Here is a 22,154-nt window from a genome sequence, read left to right on the forward strand (position 1 = left end):
GGAGGAGTGCGTATAATTTAGGATGGAATTGGTTGTTATGTAACAGACGATAATCGAGTGTTTTACATATTGACAACAAAAATCAATCTCATTTTGTAGCAGGAATTCCAGATATAAAAGATAAAAGATGAAACATACATCAAGTAAAAATTATAGTAAGTTATATTTGATAATATTATATTAATTTAATATATTTAATAAATATTTTTTTATAAGTTTATTAAAATATAATGTTATTTTTAAAAATATAATATACTTTTTTATTAATCATTTATGACAGATATTCACTTTAAAATTTGGTAAACAAACATATTTAAATTTAACACTAATGTTTTATATATAATTTATTGCAATTTTTTGTTATGTTATTCAACATACGTGGCGTCGTCATTAGGCGATGCCGAGAAACTTATATTATATAATAATTATTATTTTTATATCCTTTATAAATATTTAAAAATAAATTTAACTAATTTTTTTTATTATCTTAACTATATAAAATAATGATTTAATATAAATTCATAAAACTTATAATGTTTTATTCCAAACATGAAATGTTATTGTTAATTAAATTATTTTCTATTTATCATTTTATTTTTTGAGCATAAAATCAAATATTATACGTGCACACATCTATTTATAAGGAAATATATTATAAGAGAATAATTCAAATATTGTTAATGTGTGAAACTCCAAAAATTGCGTTAAAAATACTGCAACTTCAAAATTTGTATTGAAATGAGGAATTATAATAGTGAAAATGATGCGCAAAGAAAGAGCTTCAAATAGTGAAGTTTCTTTGTGATATTTGAGTTTCCTTCCGATATAAATCAGGAAACACGAATCTTGCTTAAAACTGGCTTAATAGCGACATAAAAATTATAATTCTTATACATAAAAACATTCGATACTCATATTATAATATTTCATCACAATATAACAACCGTGCCAATCAGACTTGAAAATAACATGATCTTCTAAATAGCAAAAAATAAGCAAAACAAACTCCACTTCAAACACTGGTTAGAAACCAGTTAAATCTGCAGGTGCAGTGTAGAGCTGTTCCACGGAACAAAGTCATCTTATAAGCAATGTAAAATTCTGATACTTCGATCTAATTCTTACACTCTGTTTTAAGCATATATATCCCAGTAACTCCATCTCCCACGAATCAGCTTGCTGCAGTATCACGGTTCAAGAAAGGAATTTTATTATACTGGTTGGCAGCTGGACCAATGCATTTTTTACTCACACTTTCAGAATGCTCACTAAGTTGGAACGTGTTTTCCAATGACTTGATAAGACTGTTGTGACGCTTTTCAAGATTGCATTAGATGGACACGATTAGTTCAGGCTTTGTTTAGGTCTTCATTTTTCTCCCATATGTAGAAGCAATTGTCCCGTGTCTGCATGCATTTTACTTTGTTTCTTGATTTCAAAGTTCATGCACTTTGCTTTGTTTCTTGACTTTGAAGACTAATGCTCCAACCGTTGGAGTATCTGATATTTAGTATGATCTAATAAATTAATTATGAGTGCGTTACAATATGAATCACTTTTTAATCTACGTTAACCTGTGTTTATTATCTATACTTAGTAAATGAAATATTTTTTTTAATCAAATTATAATTTTATTTACAACATATATTTGACAGATTTTAGATGAAATATTAAATTGTGAGTCAAAACATAATAATTGTGGTTCGTACGACTCTAAACATCGTATTGTATTGTATTATTAGTCCATGAATTTATTATTGAGTGCGTTATAACTAAAAACACATTATAATCAATTATTTACGTATAAAAAATACCAACACTACCCGTGTGCGAGCAAGATTACTAGTTATATTTTAAAGAGTGATTTAAGAGCACCATCGGAGATGCTCTTAATTAGTTAAGGCACGGGCCTTCTATGTTGGCAACTATGCGGGCCTTCTCGTGGGTTGGCTAAAGCGCCTGACTGAACTTAGTCGGGCTCTGACTGGGCCCAAATTGATCTGCCCATTCAGAACAGCAGAACTCTGCTTGTAAGAAAATTGAGAAAGTGAAGAAGAAGCTCGCGCTGATTTTCATTTTGGTGTTTCTGGTAATATTCTATCTTCTTGTTCTTTCACTGTGCACTATTAAGTTTTTTACCGTACACTAATCACGTATTAAGTAATTAAACGCCAACTAAAACACCCGAATCAGAATTCGATATGATTAGCATGATCTGAATTAGATGTATAAATTATGAATTTGAGAATTCTAATTAGAGCTCAAACTCGTCAAAATAAGAATGATTGTTTAATGAGCATTGTTTGGACTAAGTGCTAACCCTTAACAGAGCTGATATGGTTGAGATATTTGAATTCGGTTTACACCTACATGTTTTCGGTTGTTTAATAAATATGATAATATTTGGTTTCATTTTTACGATTTGATTGCAAGTAGCATATGATTAGGATTATCACTAAGCCAATGCTGGTATTGAAAAAGCTGTTTGCGTTGCTCATTTTCTTCACAAACCTCGTCAAAGAAAATTTTCAGTATTTCATATCTTGAGACTTTGCATCGTTATAATATTGTTGACAATTTTTCATCTCATTGCTACTTTATTAGGGATATAGGCTTATTAGTTCATACCGAGAAAATATTGTCGTGTAATTTATGTACCACAATCTGTTCTGTTTATCATTCTTTTGTAAATTTTCTCTTGTTAAATTGTTGACATTTTGCATATCTTGCGACAAGTAATCCAATTGCAGTAGTTATCTGCTTATCTTTCTCAGAGCGAATGTGTTTTTAATTTACAATCGTTTGTTAGGATATGATTTCATTACAGATTGTAATTTATGTTACTTTTTAAAAAAAATTACAGATAATAGTAAATTAGTAGCATCTGTTCTCTATAACTTCTCAATGGAGCAGTCAAGGTTAGAGGGAAGACAAGCAGAGAGTAGCACAAGGTGGGAAGAGGCATTAAATCTTTACCAGGAGGTTATTCTAGGCGATGATGAGTCTCTGAGTGTACAAGCTACAATCAAGCTTTCTCGTCTGTCCAGCCTTGCACCTGAGAATATAATAGTACGGACTGTGCCCATCCTAGTCAGCCTCCTCTGCAGATCTTCTACAACTGAAAGTACGTCAATGCTCACAGCATGTGCTTACTGCTTGAAATGCATTGCTTGTCAAGGGGATGGCCGATTGGCTACAATCATTGCCCAGACTGGTGCCACTAAAGTTATTTTGAGCATATTACCACATTCTGAGGGCCATCTACAAAAGATTCTTCTTAAATGCCTTAGAAATGTTATTGTCTTTGGTGATGCTGATCAGATGATAGTAATTGGTGATGGAGGGCTAGAAGTCATACTTGCTATGTTGAAATCCTGCTTTAATGGTTTGCGGAAATATTTATTAGAAATATTGAGCACCTTGGCGCTATCGAGAGAGGCTAGGAGAGTTATTTTTAGTTTGGGTTGTGTTAGTTTTATTGTTGAATCTGCTAGACAAGGCAGCATGATATCTAGAACTAGAGCTTCTCAGGTGATTGGTTTGCTTGGGTTGGTCCGAAGAGCGAGGCGAATGCTTGTGGATTTAGGTGCTATTCAGGTGCTTACTGGGTTACTTCGGGATGGTGATACTTCAGCAAAATTGGTTGCTAGTAATGCCCTTGGTGTGATATCATCTCATGCCAATTTTATTAGGCCAGTTGCTGAAGCTGGAACAATTCCTCTATATGCTGACCTTCTTCAAGGACCTGGACCCATGGGCAAGGAGATCGCAGAGGACGTCTTTTGCATATTGTCTGTTGAAGAACCTATTGCGCTAACAATTTCAGAGCATTTAGTAAGAATCCTTGGAGGAAATAATAGTGAAGCCCAGGCTGCATCAGCTGATGTTCTGTGGAATCTCTCAGGTTACAAGCATTCATTCTCTGTTGTCCAGAGGTCAGGAGCAATTCCACTTCTTATTGAGCTTTTAAGTAGTAGTGATTCTGATGATGTTAAGGAGAGAGTATCCGGTGTAATAGCTCAGTTAAGTTACAATAAATCAGATAGGATGGCCCTTGCCAATGCAGGGGTGATCCCTCTCCTCACGAATATATTGCAGGATGATTCAGCTGAGCTGAGAGATAATGCTGCAGAAGCCCTTGTTAATTTTTCAGAAGATCCATTATTGCGTCCCAGAATAGCTGACGCTGTAAATATACCATCATTCCAGAATATGCAAAATAGACTGATGCAAATTCGAGCTTCTGATGCACGTTTTGCAGACTTGGAGATAGACGACGATTAAGCAGCTCCTTGCCTCTGGGACATGGTATTGGATACTTGCATATGTAGTGATATTACATTATCTCAGTACAATGTTGGTGTGAATTTGAAGCTCCTATTCGTATCTCATTTCACTATTTCAGGATTTAGTATGAGGTAAGCATTTTATCTCCCCAATCATTAGAGCTTCAGCCTATTATAAATGAGAAGTGGCCTGAATTACTGTATTATAAACTACGTGACTACTGGTAAATCAACAAATGTTTTCCTTATAATCAAGCTGCGGTTGTAGTAATACTGTCAGCTATTTCTCAAGTTATTACCTAGTAAGCACACTCGATGTAAGTTGAACTGTATATGTACGTATAATGCTGAATGTGAACAAGATTCTTGCTTAGCGACACCTTTTACCTTGGATGATAAATTCTGTCAAGGCTATGTTTTTCGCTAAAAAATAATTCCATCAATTTCAAGTATGATATGCAGCAATAAATAATTTTATGTATTTTGCTTGTTGAACACACTTGCACACCTATTTTGCCTTAAAAAGGCTTTATTCCTTTGACCTCTGTAGAAAGAGAGATATCCCTATTAATATTGTTCCTTATGTTTAAGGATATAATTTGAATATATATATATATAACAAGCTGCACTTTAATTAATCAAGCCCAAAATATTTTAATAAAAATTTGTAACAATATACGTTGTATAATAAGGAATGAAAGATGAATATTTAAAAGCAAATTATGGTTTTTAGTATAACGTAATTAAATAAAAAAACTTCTAGGTTTAAAATCAGGTCCAAAACTGTAAAAGCTTATTTCTTTTCATAATCCTCATACATAAAGGGAATAAAGCATTTTTTATTAATTGTGAGTGGAAAATCAAGCCCCAGTCTAATCACGTGGTAGCGCGTCATAAGCAGGTCATTTTCTTGGAGTCGCTGCATCATGGCTCGTCAAAGTCAATTGTGACATATTACAGTTTCTTATCTTCTACATTCAAAACTAAAGGGAAAATCGTTGCAAATGATAAAGCTTTGAATGTTCAGCAACTGTGGAAAAATATTTACCCTGCCACTTTCAGGTGTTGTGCATCAGTACCACTGATTTTTGCATTTCTTGGAGCAGGAGTAGGTGCAATAGTTTATTGCCCTTGTGCTGGTCAATGGGTTGGTACAAGCATATTCTGCAAATCAATAGATCAAAACTTGGGAGATTCTTGGGTCTATATTACATGTGATTGGTTTTTAATGTGTTTTACACCATTTTCTAGCAGGATGTACAATTGAAGATCTTGCAGGACCTGTTATGGTGTCATTTTGCCTTGAAATATTGTTTGGAGCACATTTGCTGAAAAATTAGGTGTCGGCTTCGGTCTTCCATCTCTTACGCATGTAAGTTTTTTGTGCTGATTTATTTAATTTTCCCCAAAAAAAGGTGACCAAAGCCACTTTTCTTAACTGTGGTAATCACCATAAAAGATATTTTATTGAATTCACGAGTAACTACGGCTAGTACTCTGGTCACACGTCACAGTGAAGGGTGTACAATTTAAACCTTTGTGCTCAACTCTAGTTTGGCTTTGTAAAGGACTAAAGTATTCAAACTCGACCATTTATGAGCCAACCTGGAGTATTTAATATTTAAATCATTTGAAATATATAATACTAATCGATCTCTTTGCCATTGCTTTGATTATATTATATTTATATTCTTTCATTTATATTATGTCTGAATAATCGTAGTAATAATGAAAAAGATAATTTAATCGAAAAGTACTGCAATGTTTAATCGATTATTAGTATCAATGTACATCTAATATAATAGTCATAAAAAAGAAAGAAAGAAGTATAATAGTCATATATAAATTACTAATGCAGATAATTAAATTTAAGTTTGTGGTATATATATAGGTCATTGGTCAAAGAAGAACACCCTTAAAAGAAGAACAAAGAAGAACACTATGGAATTGAATATAGAATCTCATTTAAAATTTGAATTAAATTTTAATTTTAACTAAATAATCTTTCATTATAAATTATAATAGTATCTAATGTATTTAACAATAAATATGGATTGAAAATAACACGATTCTATTCTGGATTTTGTTCAGAATTTTATAATATTTCATATTATAATTTGTATGAGTTTGGATGTTAGATTTCATATATTAAGTTTGATTGGTGTTTAACTATGTAATTATAATCTTAACAAATCAGTTTCTATGAAAAACGAAGTATTATGGTAGTGTTCTTTATTATTCATTTTTAATGTTGTTCATTCTCGAGATATGAGTAAAGTTCTATGGAGACCACTTTTATTGGAGACCGTGGAGACCACTTATGTTCTGCAATCAAAACACTATAAAATACATTATTTTGTGAAGTATGTTCAACAAATATCATGTATTCATTAGAATTGTTGAAGATCATCTATGTTTCATAAGTATATAATGTATGTTCTGCAAGTTGAACAATGTCTTGCGAACTAAATATATTTCGTAGAATATAACATTTTGTAATGTTCTACATGCGAAACTTATATGATATTCAAGATTTTAAAGTGAAATAATGATTTTGTACAACATGATGTGCAAAACTATACGTTTTGCAATGTTTTTATGCAATATTTCACTTGCAGAACATAAGTGGTCTCCAATAAAAGTGGTCTCCATAGAACTTTACTATATATATATATATATATATATATATATATATATATGGGTCGCGCTCAAGAGAGAACCAGTCCTTAAAATAGAACCATAGAACCACCAAGGTTCTGCTGTAGATACCTAAATTTTAAATAGATTTTTAGGATCTAAATCTTAATACATGTTTTTTCATATTTTTTTATCGTTATGTTTGTTCAAAAATAATTTTAAAATATAATACATAGATATTGACATTTTTTTGCATGTGAAGTTCTGGTGCAGAACCCTAACTAATACTTAAGTTCTGCTGCAGAACCCTACCTAATAATAAAAATAAGGTAAGGGTTCTATGGTTCTCTCTCAAATGGTTCTCTCTTGAACATCACCCATATATATATATATATATATATATATATATATATATATTACATGTAATTCACAGAGTCGAATGCTTTATGAAAAAAAAAAACGCACCCGCGTATGGTATGAGCTTGCAATTTTGGAATTTATTAGCTTATAGAGGATCCTTGAAGAAGAAGATGCCCAGTGTTCCCCCTGTTTTATGAACTGCACCTTCTTACATAACAATACTGATTAGTGTAGTTTTTAGAATGGATTAGAAAATTTCTAACTAATTATTCAATCTGATTAGAACCAATTGTAATAAATCTCACCAGTGATCCACTCAGAGGAACAATTTCATAAAAAAGACTTATTAGTACATAAATAGGTCACTGCCTTCAAGCTCGGATTTTTAGTTTCCGGTTTTAGCTACCGTCCGAGATTCTTTCTACAGATACCATGAGCATCACTTAAGCACAATATCAGAATTACCAAATTTGAAACTAAACCATGATAAGTTTCTGTCCAGCTTCTTCAGTGGCCAGTCTTTCCTTCATCTTTCTTATAAACTCATCAAATTTCTTATTTAATTCTTCTGTGCTCACCAGCCCACTTGATTCCAATTGACAGTTTTCATCTGCATCTTCTTTTTTGAATGAAAAAAAGCTACCGCCCAAGTCTATCTCAGTATTCTCATCGTTAGTAAACGGGTAATCTGTGTGATCTTCTTCTGCTCCTCTGCCTAACTCTGTACTTAGAAATCCAGTCTCTTCGACTTCACCCTCTTTGGCTTCACCTCTTTCTCCTCCTTTAACATTTTTACCTTCCTCACTGAACAAGTCTTCGTCATGATTGGTACTACTACTGCCCCAACCAGCTGCAGCTGGTACATCTTTCAGAGAAGAATCAGGGGACACATAAGAATATTCTGCTACATCTGCAACTTCTTGATTATGGTAATTCTCCAACTCTTCCAATGACGTTCCTGTAGCAGGATGATGCATTTGTATGCTAACTGTGTCGATACTTTTTATCCTGCGACGATGATCAATCCCTGAACGGGAGCGAAGTAAGCCAGATGTCTTCGCGAGGAACACTAATATTCCATTGCAAATTAGGAAAGTGAAGTTTTTGTCCAGGATGTGGGTAAATAGTACTAGGAAATTATGAGGGAACAAGCTGTTTGACTTGAAGGAATGGATGAAAATAGGGTACAGTGATGATGAGTATGATAAAAGCAAGGAAAATACAGAAACCGAGAGAAGCAACTTGGTAGCCTTTTTCAAGGAATTTCTGGTAATTGTGATGAGTTGATCATGATCTTTATATTTCAGGCTGTTGTTGCAGTTCATGTTTCCGTAGAAGTTGCTTTGCTGATCATCCATAATACTCACGCCTCTCTAATTTTTCTCTATCTTTATGATGAAAACACAAACTGTTTTTTAAAGTTTGGAGCAAACTTGTGATCATCAAAGTGGGTTGGTGAAGATTGTGCTGCTGCATGCAAGAACTAGATAGGTAGGTGTTGTGTCAAAATGAATGGTGAAACCATGCTTATATAGGACTTTAGATTGTGGTTGGGTGCTACGATAGAATTACAGGTGTAGCGTCAAAGAATATATATGGTTGGAAGATAATACATAATTTATCATGAACATACAAATATTTAAAGAACTACCTAATATTAGAGAATTAAAACTGAAAAGAACCAGTAAGAATCTTTCCAAGATATCATTTCTAATGTTGAAATTTGTTTTGTTTTAACATATATATAACATAAAATATTATTTTAATTTTGGAGAATTGTGAAACAAACAAAATCAATATATATAAGATGGCTGGGGTGTTATATATATATATATTGTTATATATATTTATATGTGTGTGTGTGTGTGTGTGTGTGTGTGTATTCACTAATTTTTTGGAAGGACGTCGTTTGTAGCTTTCTCACCTTCAGTCTGCGTCCAACAAACCTGGTTGATGAAGCAGCAGCCTGATACGTGAAACTTAACTAGGTTTAGTGGAGGTTAAATTTTGGCATAAATTCTGCATTTGGTACAGTTAAATCATCCAAAAAAATCAAAGAATACAAATTTAGGCTGCATTGCAAGAACTTTTGCATAATGACCTTTCAAAACTCTTGTTTGATATTAATGATTATTTGTAGACTTTTTACTGTGACTTTGTATATATAAGACACTCACACACTTATCTTCAAGTTTTCAACACAGGATTTTTAGACATTCTATTTTATTTTTATTTCCTTTACCCCAACTTATTGATTTTTTTTAGAGCAATTTAAAATATTTCATATGTTTTTCAACTGTATATACCAGCTTACATTCCGAGTGATGCATGGGTTTTTCTTCGTACTATTTTTTTTAAAATAATTATAATTTTATTGTAAGTTATGTATTAAATATTTATATAATTTATCATTTATCTTATAGGTATTTGTGTTTGTGCTTGAAAAGAGTATGCTTTGTTAGTTTCTTGTATTTATGGGTGCTTGTATATTTTGAGGATAAGGTTTGTATGTATAATATCTAAAAATTAGGCCTTATTAGTACTTACTAATCCACTAACCCAGGCCTAAGTACCGACCCACCCTTAAAGCTTTTGATGTTTTGGCTTCACTAATATAGTATAGATATTATGTAAAGTTCTTCGTATACAAAATTTTGAGATAAATTCTTTCAAGTAAAAACGGGGCGTTGTTGGTAGATTCAAGGAAAGTAGTGGCATTGGCATCTGTCTTGTGTCTTAGCGCCTAAGTTATATACGTGCTGCTGCGCTTGATGCAAGTCTGATGGATATTCTTCCTGACAATGTCTTTTCCTGTATACAGTAATGATCGGTGTGTCTGCAGTCCAATGGTGTAAAATGTCTCTATCCAATTCTAGACTCTAGTGGGTCATCAGAATCCATATATCCAGTTCCCTACATGTATATGCCTTATTCATGTAATTAGTAATCATGTCCAAGGTTTGTTAACAGGGACTTTGTAATGATACAGGATATAAGAATCATGGATCAAGTGCAACTGATCATGTTTTCAGAGCAGTATCAGATCAGTTTTAATGAGTTGAAAGGTGACACGTACACAATATGAAGAATAAACAGTTCCACGTTTTAGGAGCGTGAAGGTTTTGTAATGGAAGTACTGAAAGTCGCTTATTCAGTCCCACACGTAGCTGTGAGAATCTAGAAAGCTAACAAAATTTGTCAAGGAAATTAAAGGGGCTCAGGAAGTGATGAAGTAAAGGTGGTATGGAGAATCTAATACTCCACTCATCCATCCAAATTCCAGTATATATCTTTCATGGCCTACGAATATGTTCTGTGTTTGCCTGTATGAATTTAGATTCTGAACTGTTTAATATTGAAAGTTTTGGAACCGCAATTTCTGACTTTGCCATGTTCCACAATGTCAATATATCGATTTTCCTCCCCCGTATGTTGTATTTGACAAAGTCAATAAAAAGCTCAATTTCCTCGTATACGTAAATTATTAAGTGTATAATTTACTTGTGTTTGTTTCTTTAGTATTAAGTGGGTGTTGATGTCAAACTCAACAAGGAAAAATTGCTTTAAAATAACCAAGGACAAATTAATGATAATTAAATTACATAAATGTTTTCCTACTTGTTATTTGAGTTATTTTTATTCTAAAGGAGTCATGATATAACTGGTCCGTTTTTGTGGGAGTTGTTTGGACATGGGAGTTCTGGATATCGGGAGTGATATGATATTAAATAATAATGATTAGAGAGGGCGTATTAAAGTATTTGAGACTTGAGATTTTGAGTGTCATGACGTTATACTTAGAAAAAGTTCCAGCTTAGTCGTGCATCAGCGACAAGAGATTTTGAATATTATAGCGTTCTGTTTTGACATATGTTTTGACGTAAAGGCTCACATCATTCGTTGTCAGATGTATTCACGATAAAGCTGAGTCTTATGTGTTAGAAATTATGGGCCAAGATATTATTTACATGTATATCAGACAATAACTTGTCTTACACTAAGCCGGAGGTATTTACGGAAACAGTCTATTGACTCTACTCTTAAGAGTTTACATATATATCAGACAATAACTTGTCTTGCCCTAAGTTGGAGGTATTCACGGAAACAGTCTCCCTACTCTACTCTTCAGAGTGGAGGCATGATATGTTTACATTTTACCTCCCTACTCTACTCTTCAGAGTGGAGGCATGGCATGATATGTTTACATTTTACCCTCCTCAGACCCTACTCTAAGTATACTGGGTATCTTTGGTTTGATTTGGTTTTGGATAGCATTGACCCTGTAGTGACCCTCATTTTTGACTTTTGCAATTATTCACAATTTATTATGTAATTAAATATAAATTTTAACAGATTTTTTCCAAAATTGTATTTATGAGTGCATATGGGAGTGCCAGATAGGGGTGTGCATGGTGCGGTTTGGTGCGGTTCCGGACATTAACCGTTACCAAACCGATGAATGCGGTTCGGTTAGGTTAATCATCATTAACCATAACCGCACCAATTAAAACGGTTTTTCGGTTGCGGTTAACCATTAGTCGATTGCGGTTTTTTTTTCGGTTTTTCCACTATTATTTGCTACTCGTGTGCATAATGATTTTTTAAAAAAAATATAAAATTTTCATGAACATATACAATATGTTCGGTTACTATTTACTATTGTTTCTATATGAGAATATAGGAAACATTACATACTTTCATCTAAAAAAAACCTTAATGCACAATAAAAACTAAAACATACATATTTTGACAAAAATTAGATGATGTCAAGTCAATAAAATTACCCAAAATCAACTAATCATGAAATTCAAATAAAAAGTTTTCAAAAAGTACATAAATAAAAAAGTAGAATAGGTTTCATAATAAAATTTGATCAACAGATTAACAACAGAAATATTTCTGCTTTGTGGCAAATCACAATAGCCCTAATTTTCGATCAAGCGCTCCTCCAAATATTTGGGTGCCCGGTTATTTAAGTGACTCAGCAAGTATGCAAGTACGGGTTTGTAGAAGAAGAACCTCCATATAAAATTAGATGTGAAGTTTAAAAATGACTAAGGTGCTTTATTACTATTATATATATATATATATATATATATATATATATATATAGGCAAGTGCTCAGATACAAACTCCTTAGTGTACAAACGTACAAACAATCACTAAATGACTTGAAAATAATCACTAAATGATTGAACAGAATCACTAAATCTACCAAGGGGGTCTGATGGAGAGATAAAGGGAGGGGAGCACTTATGGGGCGGCATAGCCGAGTGGTGGTGCAGCGCGGCCGGCGGCAGCCACGACGCCGGTGCGAGGGCAGTGCTAGAAACACGATTGAAGGAGAGACACACGATTGAGGGAGATGAGAAAAGAAGTGGTGAATGTGTGTGTTTGTGTGTGTATAGCACTAATCGGTGAGCGAACAACCACAGAGAGAGAGCCGGTGGTGGTGGTGGTGGTGATGGTTGGTGGTGGTGGGTAAGAGAGAGAGAGAGGTGTTGTGCAGTGGTGGTTGGTGGTGGATGGTGGAGAGAGAGAGAGAGGCGCTGGGTAGTCGTGGTGGGTGGTGGTGGTTGTGGTGGGTGGGGTGGTCGTGCGTGGTGGTGGTGATTGGAGGTGATTGTGGTGGCGGTGGTGATGGATGTATGTATGTATTTGTTAAATTAAAATCTGTTAATCACTAAATATTATTGTCATAATCACTGGTTTGTACGTTTGTACAGTAAGGAGTTTGTACTGGAGTAAGACCCTATATATATATATATATATATATATATTTCGGTTCGGTTAATTTCGGTGCGGTTTTAGCATAAAACCGAAAATAAAACCGCACCACTAATTTCGGTTTTTTATCTCGGTTATTTTCGGTTTTATTTGCGGTTTGGTTTTTTTCGGTGTCATTTTTCGGTTTTTTTTGCGGTTTCGGTTTTTACTGCTCGTCCCTAGTGCCAGAGGTTGCAAATATAATTATACCAACCACCATATTTTTGAAAAAATTCAATAAAATAGTATTTTTGTAATTTTTATTTAGAAGATTGTACTTTGCAATTTTTTAAAAAAATTACAGCATTTTTACAAAAAAAAAATTCAAGGTTGCGTATTCTTGAAAAAAGCCCCAAAAATCAAAAGGCCGAAATTTAAGTAAAATTTATAGAGATCGAGGGGAAAAAGTTCCCAAATCTCACAAAATCAAGATGAAATGTCCAAAATAACAGATTTGTGAAAAATAACCCAGATGTCATTTGGTAGCCGTCTGAAGTAGCGTTTTGTTTTAACATACAAAACGCTACATCGTGTAGCGTTATAATTTTTGAAAGGAATGTAACGCTACTTCATGTAGCACTTTAAATCATAGAATCAAAAACTCTCACCCGACAGCCTCTCTGATTTCCAAACTCTTGACTTCCTCTGGTGATTTAGTTTGAGCTCCTTTTGATTTCTCCAATGAAATCCTTTTCTAATTAGCTTTCAAATAATAGTGTGTGATCAACGGGAATAAGCAATTCATGAGTTTAGAAATCCATGTGTAGAAGATGATGAAACTGTGGTTTGATAATTCAACGCTAGTTTGTATGATGTTTGTCTTTGAAAAATGCTACATAATGTGGCGTTAGATAAAATTAAGGTTACCCGATACCATTTCGTGGCGTTTTCTTTCTTAAAATCTTGTACGTGTAGAAGCTTTTGCTAAGGCCTTTCAGGTCAATCTATGGTTGTTTAAAGATCCTTTCATGCATTATGTTAGGTATCAAGGAAAATCAATTCTCGTTTCAAAAGGGACACATCGTTGAAACTTATTTATTTCTTTTTATTTTGAAATTTTTGTGTAACTTTCCGACTTCTTTTTTATCTGAATTTCTCTGAAGTAATCTATTAGTTTATGATATAAAAATTTCTCATATATCTGTTTCTTTCAACTCAACCAACAAAAGCCTGAAATTCTTTGTCCGAATTAATGTGTCAGTTTTGACTTTTGAATAATATAAAGGGGTCTTTTTTTTTGTTCATCACGATGTACCGTTAATAAATGATATCCATGACCATATTTTCGCGTTCTGCTATTTAGGATATTAAAGTTTGAAATTGTGATAATGGGGGCCAACACCCTCGATGGAGGAAGAGTTATCAAATATTCATTCCAAAAGCACCATCTTTGACTAAGAGGCCGTCTAATTAAGTTGCCTTAGTCAAAAATCAGTTTCGATATTTTTCTCGTCAACTTTTAAGAACAAAATTATTCATAAAATACGATTGTTTATAAATAATAAAATTATTATTATTATATTTTTAATAACTCTTAAATCACAAATAAATCGGAATTATTCTGACAGAACCCATTAACAAAAGGTATGACTCAAGTTTGATGCAATTTAAGGTGAAAACGTGGCGAACTAGGGCCACACAATGAGGGGTGGGAGGAGTAAACAACAGCATAACTGAATTAGTGGCATACGGTTAGTTATGGGGGCGAGTGTAAGCCTTGAAATACAACAATATCCCCATCGGATCTAGTCTGGATAGATAAACCCCGCCCTCGCTGACGCTTCATATATACATGATCGATCGATCCAGCCTTTCAAAATGGCTTGCAAGTGCATGGAAAGTGTTCTTGTCATGGAAGCGCGACACAAATTATTCTTTAATTTTAATAAAAGAAGAATGATTAAGAAGAGGAAGAATCTTTATTTTTCTTCTTCTTTTTCCACCATTCCGCTTTTTCTTAAGGGATGGCGATCTCCACCTCCACCTCCCACTAATTGCATTTTCAGGTATCTTCTTTTGCTGCTTATCTTTTACTATATATATGCACAATTAAACCTCAGCTCGGGGACCGGAGAATTTTATTAATTTATCGAGATTATTCGTTTATTTTTCCAGAAATGTTTTAACAACAATAAGTATAACTCGGACACTGGAAATTTAGTAACAAATTTTGGAGTGGATAAAGCATATAGTTACGCCTCAATTATACATGATTGTTAAATTACGGTGATGCTATTGGAGTTTACGTGTATATATAGAATTGGATATATCATAGGTGATTGTTAAATTACAATGATGCTTTTAGAGTTTAGCAACAATATTATAGTTTTCGACCGAGAAATGGCAACATAATGTAGAGTGTGATTTGTTATGTGGCTATCGCTAATATGCACATCAACAACTATTTCTAATTTTCAGCTCTCCAAATACCTTATCCTCAGGTCATTTGTACTAATTTTACTATTCTCGGAACTTCAATATCGAGTTTTATGTATAAAGAAGGTCTGCGTAAATCCTGATGTGTTAATTGTATTGGTACTCTGCTCTCATAGCTGAATTTGACTAATACCTTACATTATGTTTCTACAGAAATAAGTATTACGTACACATACAACTGGTATTTCATGTCGACTACTATTTAATTATTTGTTTAAATCTATGGTTTCTGTTGATTATGTTTGTGTTTTCAAAAAACTTTGCATTATTAATATGTAGTATTTGCAATTGATAGCATAGTACCCCAATAAACTGGTGTATGTCACATAATCTATATTTTGATGCTTCTTATAACAAGTGATATTACTAATATTGATATGATAATGTAGCATGGATGTACGAGAGAAATCCAGATCGACATTATCTGAGTGTTCAAAGCACAGGAGGGTTCCCATATACGTCATGATGCCCGTAGACTCATTTGGTATCGATACCCTTGGGGTTCCAAGAATAAGGAAGTAAGTAAATTTGGTTTTGTAAGAAATTTTATAACAAAAGCAGTATATCCATTTACATCACACCGCAAATAGTTTGATTCTTTGCAGTGTTTTACTTGGTACTCTGTTAAATTTTATTCATGGCCATTATCAATAAAATTAAAGGATGAATGGAATTATATCTATGGCTCGTGTATGATATTTATGGTTTCCCCCTTTCCAGGATCAAGGCCCTAACTATATCTTTAAAAGCACTTAAGTTGGCAGGCGTCCATGGTATTGCAGTTGAGGTTTGGTGGGGAATCGTCGAAGGTACATCACCTTTGGCATATAATTGGTCTCTCTATGAGGACCTTTTTAAACTGATAGCGGATGTTGGGTTAAAATTACAAGTGACATTATCCTTCCACTCAAATCTGCATTTATCACAACCAGGACGAGGTGTTAGTCTTCCACAATGGATCATGGAGGTCTGTTTGCATTCTTTGTCTATTACTGATACTAAATTAACTTTTAGATAGGGTGCTCAGAATGCTTGCCACTTCTGGATAATTATATGTGTAGGTCCATAATGATGATTCTCCTGGAATCAGTTGAGTCCTCTATTCTATTCATATATTAATTTGCCCAGAAATCAATGCAGACTGGTAGTATATGTGGAAAATAATAGCATGCTATGTTTATCAGATTTCTAGAACCATCGTTGTGATAATATTGTGCTTCTTTTTCCCAGATTGGTAATATTAATAAGGATATATTTTATCGGGATAGGAATGGGAATATCAATGGCGATTATCTCACTCTAGGAGTTGACCATTATCCTTTATTTGGGGGACGGACTGCCTTACAATGTTATGAAGACTTCATGTTTAGTTTTGTAGACAAATTTGGATCAATGATCGGGACCTTAATAGAAGAGATCAGTGTTGGTCTTGGTCCATGTGGGGAACTTAGGTACTTTCCTGTTTAAAGATTCCAAGGACAGTTTACTTGGAGGAAAATATTAAAGACATCACATGCAGGTATCCTGCTCACCCCTTTGGTGACGGTAGATGGCAATTCCCTGGAATTGGAGAGTTTCAGTGTTATGATAAGTATATGTAAGTTAAAAAAATTTAGTTTAAAGGAATTTAGTTATACTGCGAGTCAATTCTCATGAAGTTATTTCTTTCTTAAGGATGGAAGACTTACAGAGGGCTGCGTGCCAGGTAGGAAAGCCTCAATGGGGAAGTAAGGGTCCTCAAAATGCAGGGGGCTATAACAGTATTCCTTTTGGGATCCCATTCTTTGAAGAGGGGCAAGAGAGTTTCCTTTCTGATTATGGCCAATTTTTCCTTGTAAGTTGACTGAGGTCTATTAATATTGTATTTTCCTCTTCATTCAGTATTAAACATATCCTCCGTAGAAGATATACATCTTCTGTCGATGTATATCTGATTGCAGCTTAAAAAGATATTGAAACTTTAGTCTAAAAATTCACATCTCTTGCTTGAGCTTCATTTGTTGCCTTGACTAAACGGATGGTCATTGACTTTTTCTAAATATGATTAATAGTTGATATCCACATGTATTGTGGTAGGAGTTGTCAGGTCTCCTATAATTAACCAACAGATAGCTGATCTTGTACTTGTTAATGATGGCAATTGCACTTGTATAGTCTCTCTGCCTTGTATCTTTATTCTAATTTTAACTTATAAACCTGTATGATATGCTTAGGTTTAATGCCTTTGCCTTTTTCCACAACCCTGAATTCTATATGTAATTTTCCTCTTAATACCTATGTCTCATTGTCTTGGTTATAATGAACAAATGTCGCAGAACATGTCAGACAAAATGCATTAACTGTGGCATTTTATCTTTTAAATTTTCTGGCTGATCATTGTCAGCTGCTCAGCTGCATCTGCATACCTAGCCACCAGCATATGTGAATGTTCAATAACACTTTTGCAAGGGGTCTTGAGCATTGTATTCCTATAGTCGATGATCGATTGCAAGTTAATGTGTGAAAATGATAGAACTGCTTGATGCCAAGTCCAGGATTTTCAACTTCCTATCTATTACGTATAATGTAGTAATGACTAATTAGTTATATAATGTAACTTGATGATATAAAAAATATTGAGTGTGTAAAAACTATTAGAAGTGTACTAAATGAATGAATAAAACAACTGTTCATATACTTTTGACGAATGTCACAAAGCATTCCTCGAATTGTGTGCATGTGAAGTGATAAAGAGTCATTGTGATGGGCTTTACAACCTCTTTGTGATTTTGTTAGTGTTGTAACTTCATTGTACAAAAGGTGAAACACGTATTTCTCCATTGAAACCAAACCAAAAAAATGTTGAAACGTTTAGCTGTATATCATTGTTCTTGCCTTCTTCGAAACAGCAATTGGTGCCTACTTTTAAAACTGCATATGTGTGTTGGCAAGGTTGGGTGCCAGCTTGTTTAATAGTTTGCTATATTATGCAAAGAAGACTACTACATATGTATTGAAATAACACCCAACCCAAAATAAATGGCAATTACCTCAAGAAATAGCAAGCTTGTAATTTTTTATTTTATTTTTATCATGCTGCTAGCATATTCAGTGTCATAAGCAACCTGAAATGTCATTTTCCTCGTAGGAATGGTATAGTGGTAAACTGATCGGTCATGCAGATGCAATTCTTGCAAAAGCAGCAAAATTGTTTGAGATATATGAAGCCAGTGAACAACAGTCCGTTTTATTAGTGGCTAAGGTTGGTACTATCTACTGGTGGTTCAAGACAATAGCCCATCCTGCTGAACTGACTGCTGGTTACTACAACACAGCCATCAGGGATGGATATGATCCTTTGGCATCGATGTTATCTCGCCATGGAGCTACACTGCAAATTGCGTAAGAGCTTAATACTCTTTGGTTTATTTTTATTAAGTTCTACTTGAAGTATGTTGACTGTTAAGATAGTTGAGTTAATTTTTACTTGCAACTCTATGAGGATTAGTTAAGGGTTAGGATTAAGAGTTTATTTACACCTGCCGACCAACTTATGATTTTATTTGTTATCTGCTATTAAGTTTAATGTTAATTAAGCTATGTCCTTGGTAGCTAATTTAGAGGTTTTTTAATATTAAAAAAAAATCTTAAATGCAGGCTGCAAAATATATAAATATTATTCTTACTTGTGTTTTCCGAATCACCTTAGGTCTAGGCGACCAACATAGTTTCTGTTACTAGCATATATACTAATTTGTGCTTCATGATAGTATAAAGGCTCAAGGCTGTGATTGGCTGGACCAGATAGCTTAAAAATTGACTATATGCCTATGTCAAATCCTTCTTTCTGAGCGAACACATGATAAGTAAAGCTGTCAAAGCATAATGTAACTATGTAAGCAATTTTTATATGTTTTACTTTTAGGGTAGAAACAGCAAATCTGTCCCTTGTCATATTGCTATCATATTTGCTGAAACTTTAGATATTTGTAACGATTAAGAATTAATTAAACAATCTCTACGAGTTGCACATTTCTTCGTGGAGATATTTTTAATTGTTTACATTTCACCTTGTAGCTGCTTTGAGATGCTGGACAGTGAAAACCCTCCAAAATATTTTTGCAGTGCTGAAGGATTACTTCAGCAGGTAATGAATCTCTTTATAATTAGTATATGCTTCATTAGTAGTTAAGCTATTTGGAATATTCTGTAATCAAGTCTACCTTTCAACCAAATCTTTATACAAATATATATTATGATAATTGTTTCATATATAGAAGATTCCTTTGTTTCTCACTTTTGTGAAGGGATATGATCATGGGGAGTTTACCACTTGGAACTGTCAAACCATTATATTTGACATATTATCTAGGTTGCTACTGATTCAGGACTGTAAACTCTCAAATTTGAACAAGATAGATAAGCATATATGTATTATAGACTTATAGTGTTTACTAGACTCGGACATTACAACAAATGCATCTACGAACAAGCTGAAAATGTTTTTCTATGAGCAGTATAACAAACTTGTTCAAGCCTTTCTATGACACTCAATCAATATGTTCATTCAAAAAAGTGTTATTGTTACACCTCCTTTTTGTGTTATATATAGGGGCGCGCTCTATGGAGAACAGGTTTTAGCATGAGAACACTGAGAACACTATTGTTCAGCTGCAGAACAATACAACATCAAAAAAATAAAATAACTGCAAAACAGTTGTTCTGCACTTTCTGGAAAGTGCAGAACAATTGTTCTCACAACCAAACTGTCTGAATCATGTCCTACACACACACACACACACGGTAGAGCTTATTAGATGATCTAAGTTCTAACAGTACTCTTTAATACAGGGGCGTAGATATTTTGTTTCTCTGCACCCAGCATTTATATGGTCAATGTGCTGTATTTGTGCTAATTACTATCTAATGTTACCATGTTGTCTAACACAGATAAGGAGTGTATCAAAAAAGAGAGTAATACATTTGACAGGAAGGAATTCTTATGAACGATTTGATAAGGTATGCATCTTTTACAAATTCATAGATGTCCACCCATATGTAATTTTAAAAAGAAACAAACAGAGTTATAAATACATCACAGTGCATTTGTGAAATTGGGTTCCTTCAAGAAGACTTGAATTTTGCATGAAAATTTATATCACTGACCACATGAATGATGAGGAAACTCGCATATAATCTGTTGCAAGCCAAGTCTCAGACCAGATGCACAACTATTAGCTGGACATAAAATTTGGAACAACATCCTGAATCCCTGATGTTGTGATGCTAGATACGAATTGGAATCCAGAATTTAAAAAAAAAAAAAAAAAGCAGGCAAGCTTAAACTTGAATATACTTTTTTTGTTGTGCCATGGTTTTCTTGTATTTTATACCATAGAGAAATTTATATATTAGGAATTCTGTCAATAGTACGCAGCCTTTTCTCTGTACAATGTTCTATGGCAAATTAACTGAAGTACAAGGATTTTTATATAGAATAATCTTGCCAAAAATATTCCTGAATAGAAAGAGACTAAAATTTAATAAACTGATATTTCTATATATTACTATATCATCTTGGCCTCTCTGGCACCCGTTAAATGTATATATGCTCTTTAACTCATGACAGGGGCAAGGGCATTTGCATTTATCTGGACTCTTGCCGTCATATAGATATTGTCTGTTCTGAGACAGCTGGTTACCATAGAAGTCTCACATTTACAGTTTATGTACGCTGTTTGCAGGCTGGATTAAGGCAAATACACACAAATTGTTATCATTTACCGACTGAAGCTGTAAAGTCATTCACATATTTTAGAATGAATGACAGAATCTTTAGAGTTGAAAACTGGAGCAACTTTGTGCCATTTGTGAGAAAGATGTGTATGGAAAGGTGAAGGCGCACGTGTGACAAGTTTGGCATAATATTGCTGCCTTCAAAATTTACTTTTTAGGAATGGGTATATACAGGGGTGGACAGACCCAGTTATTGGTGGTCTCAAGCCTAGGTCTTGATGCGTTTATTTAATTTTAATATAAATTAGTTTTCTACTTATTAGTTGATTAGATTAGATATAGAGTAAATTATAGAGTCTGTGCCCTCTCAATTTCGTTAGACTTGTAAACTAATTTAATTCACTTTCATGAAAAAACACTCTGAGCTTGACTCTGTACAATAAGAAATCATAAGGTATCTATTGTAACTTCTTTAGAAATGACTGCCTCACAATAAACAATATGAAAAGATGAAAATCATGTTGAAGAGCTTCGTTTTAGTATGTTTACTACTGCTGAAATGTTCAGTATTTATATTACCATAATTGCAACCATTGCATCCAAATGGTGGAATTGAAAAACTGTCAAATATTATTGTGGATTCAAAACAAGGGATGAAGAACTGGATCTCATGCTTGTACGTAGGGATTTACTTCCAGAACACAATGATTACTTGAGAAACAATATTGTTTGTGATGAATTGGAGAGTACTAGGAAGTCAAATGATCATACTAAAACCTTGATAAATTTACTTGTTCATAAGAAGATATCAAAAGTCAGATTTATGAGTACCTTATTTACTAATTAACATAGTCACTTGGTCATTAAAACATCTGTTGAACTTATAAATTGATCATTGTAAACAATGGACATTTTAAGTATATATGTGTACAAGACTATTAAGGTTCCACGCGA

The 22,154-nt window shown here is 33.6% G+C and overlaps 2 protein-coding genes across 10 annotated transcripts; both read left to right on the plus strand.

The window, feature by feature from the left end:
* Positions 1–1,935: 1,935 nt before the first annotated feature.
* LOC108193036 (U-box domain-containing protein 4) lies at positions 1,936–10,705 on the plus strand. 8 transcript variants are annotated; one of them, XM_064079771.1, is made up of 5 exons: positions 1,936–2,089; positions 2,864–4,418; positions 5,349–5,433; positions 5,538–5,658; positions 10,273–10,705. In XM_064079771.1, exon 2 carries the CDS (start codon positions 2,905–2,907, stop codon positions 4,282–4,284), a length of 1,380 nt encoding a protein of 459 aa, XP_063935841.1. In that variant the 5' UTR covers positions 1,936–2,089; positions 2,864–2,904; the 3' UTR covers positions 4,285–4,418; positions 5,349–5,433; positions 5,538–5,658; positions 10,273–10,705. The 8 variants fall into 8 exon arrangements, with proteins under 8 accessions (XP_063935841.1, XP_063935840.1, XP_063935839.1 ...); XM_064079770.1 differs by having other exon boundaries at positions 5,541–5,658; XM_064079769.1 differs by having other exon boundaries at positions 2,864–5,433.
* Positions 10,706–14,688: 3,983 nt separating this feature from the next.
* On the plus strand, positions 14,689–21,679 carry LOC108224546 (inactive beta-amylase 4, chloroplastic). 2 transcript variants are annotated; one of them, XM_017399198.2, is made up of 10 exons: positions 14,689–15,055; positions 15,875–16,003; positions 16,206–16,452; positions 16,716–16,936; positions 17,035–17,082; positions 17,160–17,319; positions 18,613–18,866; positions 19,542–19,611; positions 20,415–20,483; positions 21,209–21,679. In XM_017399198.2, the coding sequence occupies exons 1-10, from the start codon at positions 14,868–14,870 to the stop codon at positions 21,359–21,361; spliced, it is 1,539 nt and encodes a 512-aa protein (XP_017254687.1). In that variant the 5' UTR covers positions 14,689–14,867; the 3' UTR covers positions 21,362–21,679. The 2 variants fall into 2 exon arrangements, with proteins under 2 accessions (XP_017254687.1, XP_017254686.1); XM_017399197.2 differs by having other exon boundaries at positions 14,690–15,055; positions 17,005–17,082.
* The last annotated feature ends 475 nt before the right edge of the window (positions 21,680–22,154 follow it).

The sequence above is a fragment of the Daucus carota genome, chromosome 6 (genome assembly GCF_001625215.2).
Source record: "Daucus carota subsp. sativus chromosome 6, DH1 v3.0, whole genome shotgun sequence".
In the NCBI taxonomy this organism is placed as follows: Eukaryota; Viridiplantae; Streptophyta; class Magnoliopsida; order Apiales; family Apiaceae; genus Daucus; species Daucus carota.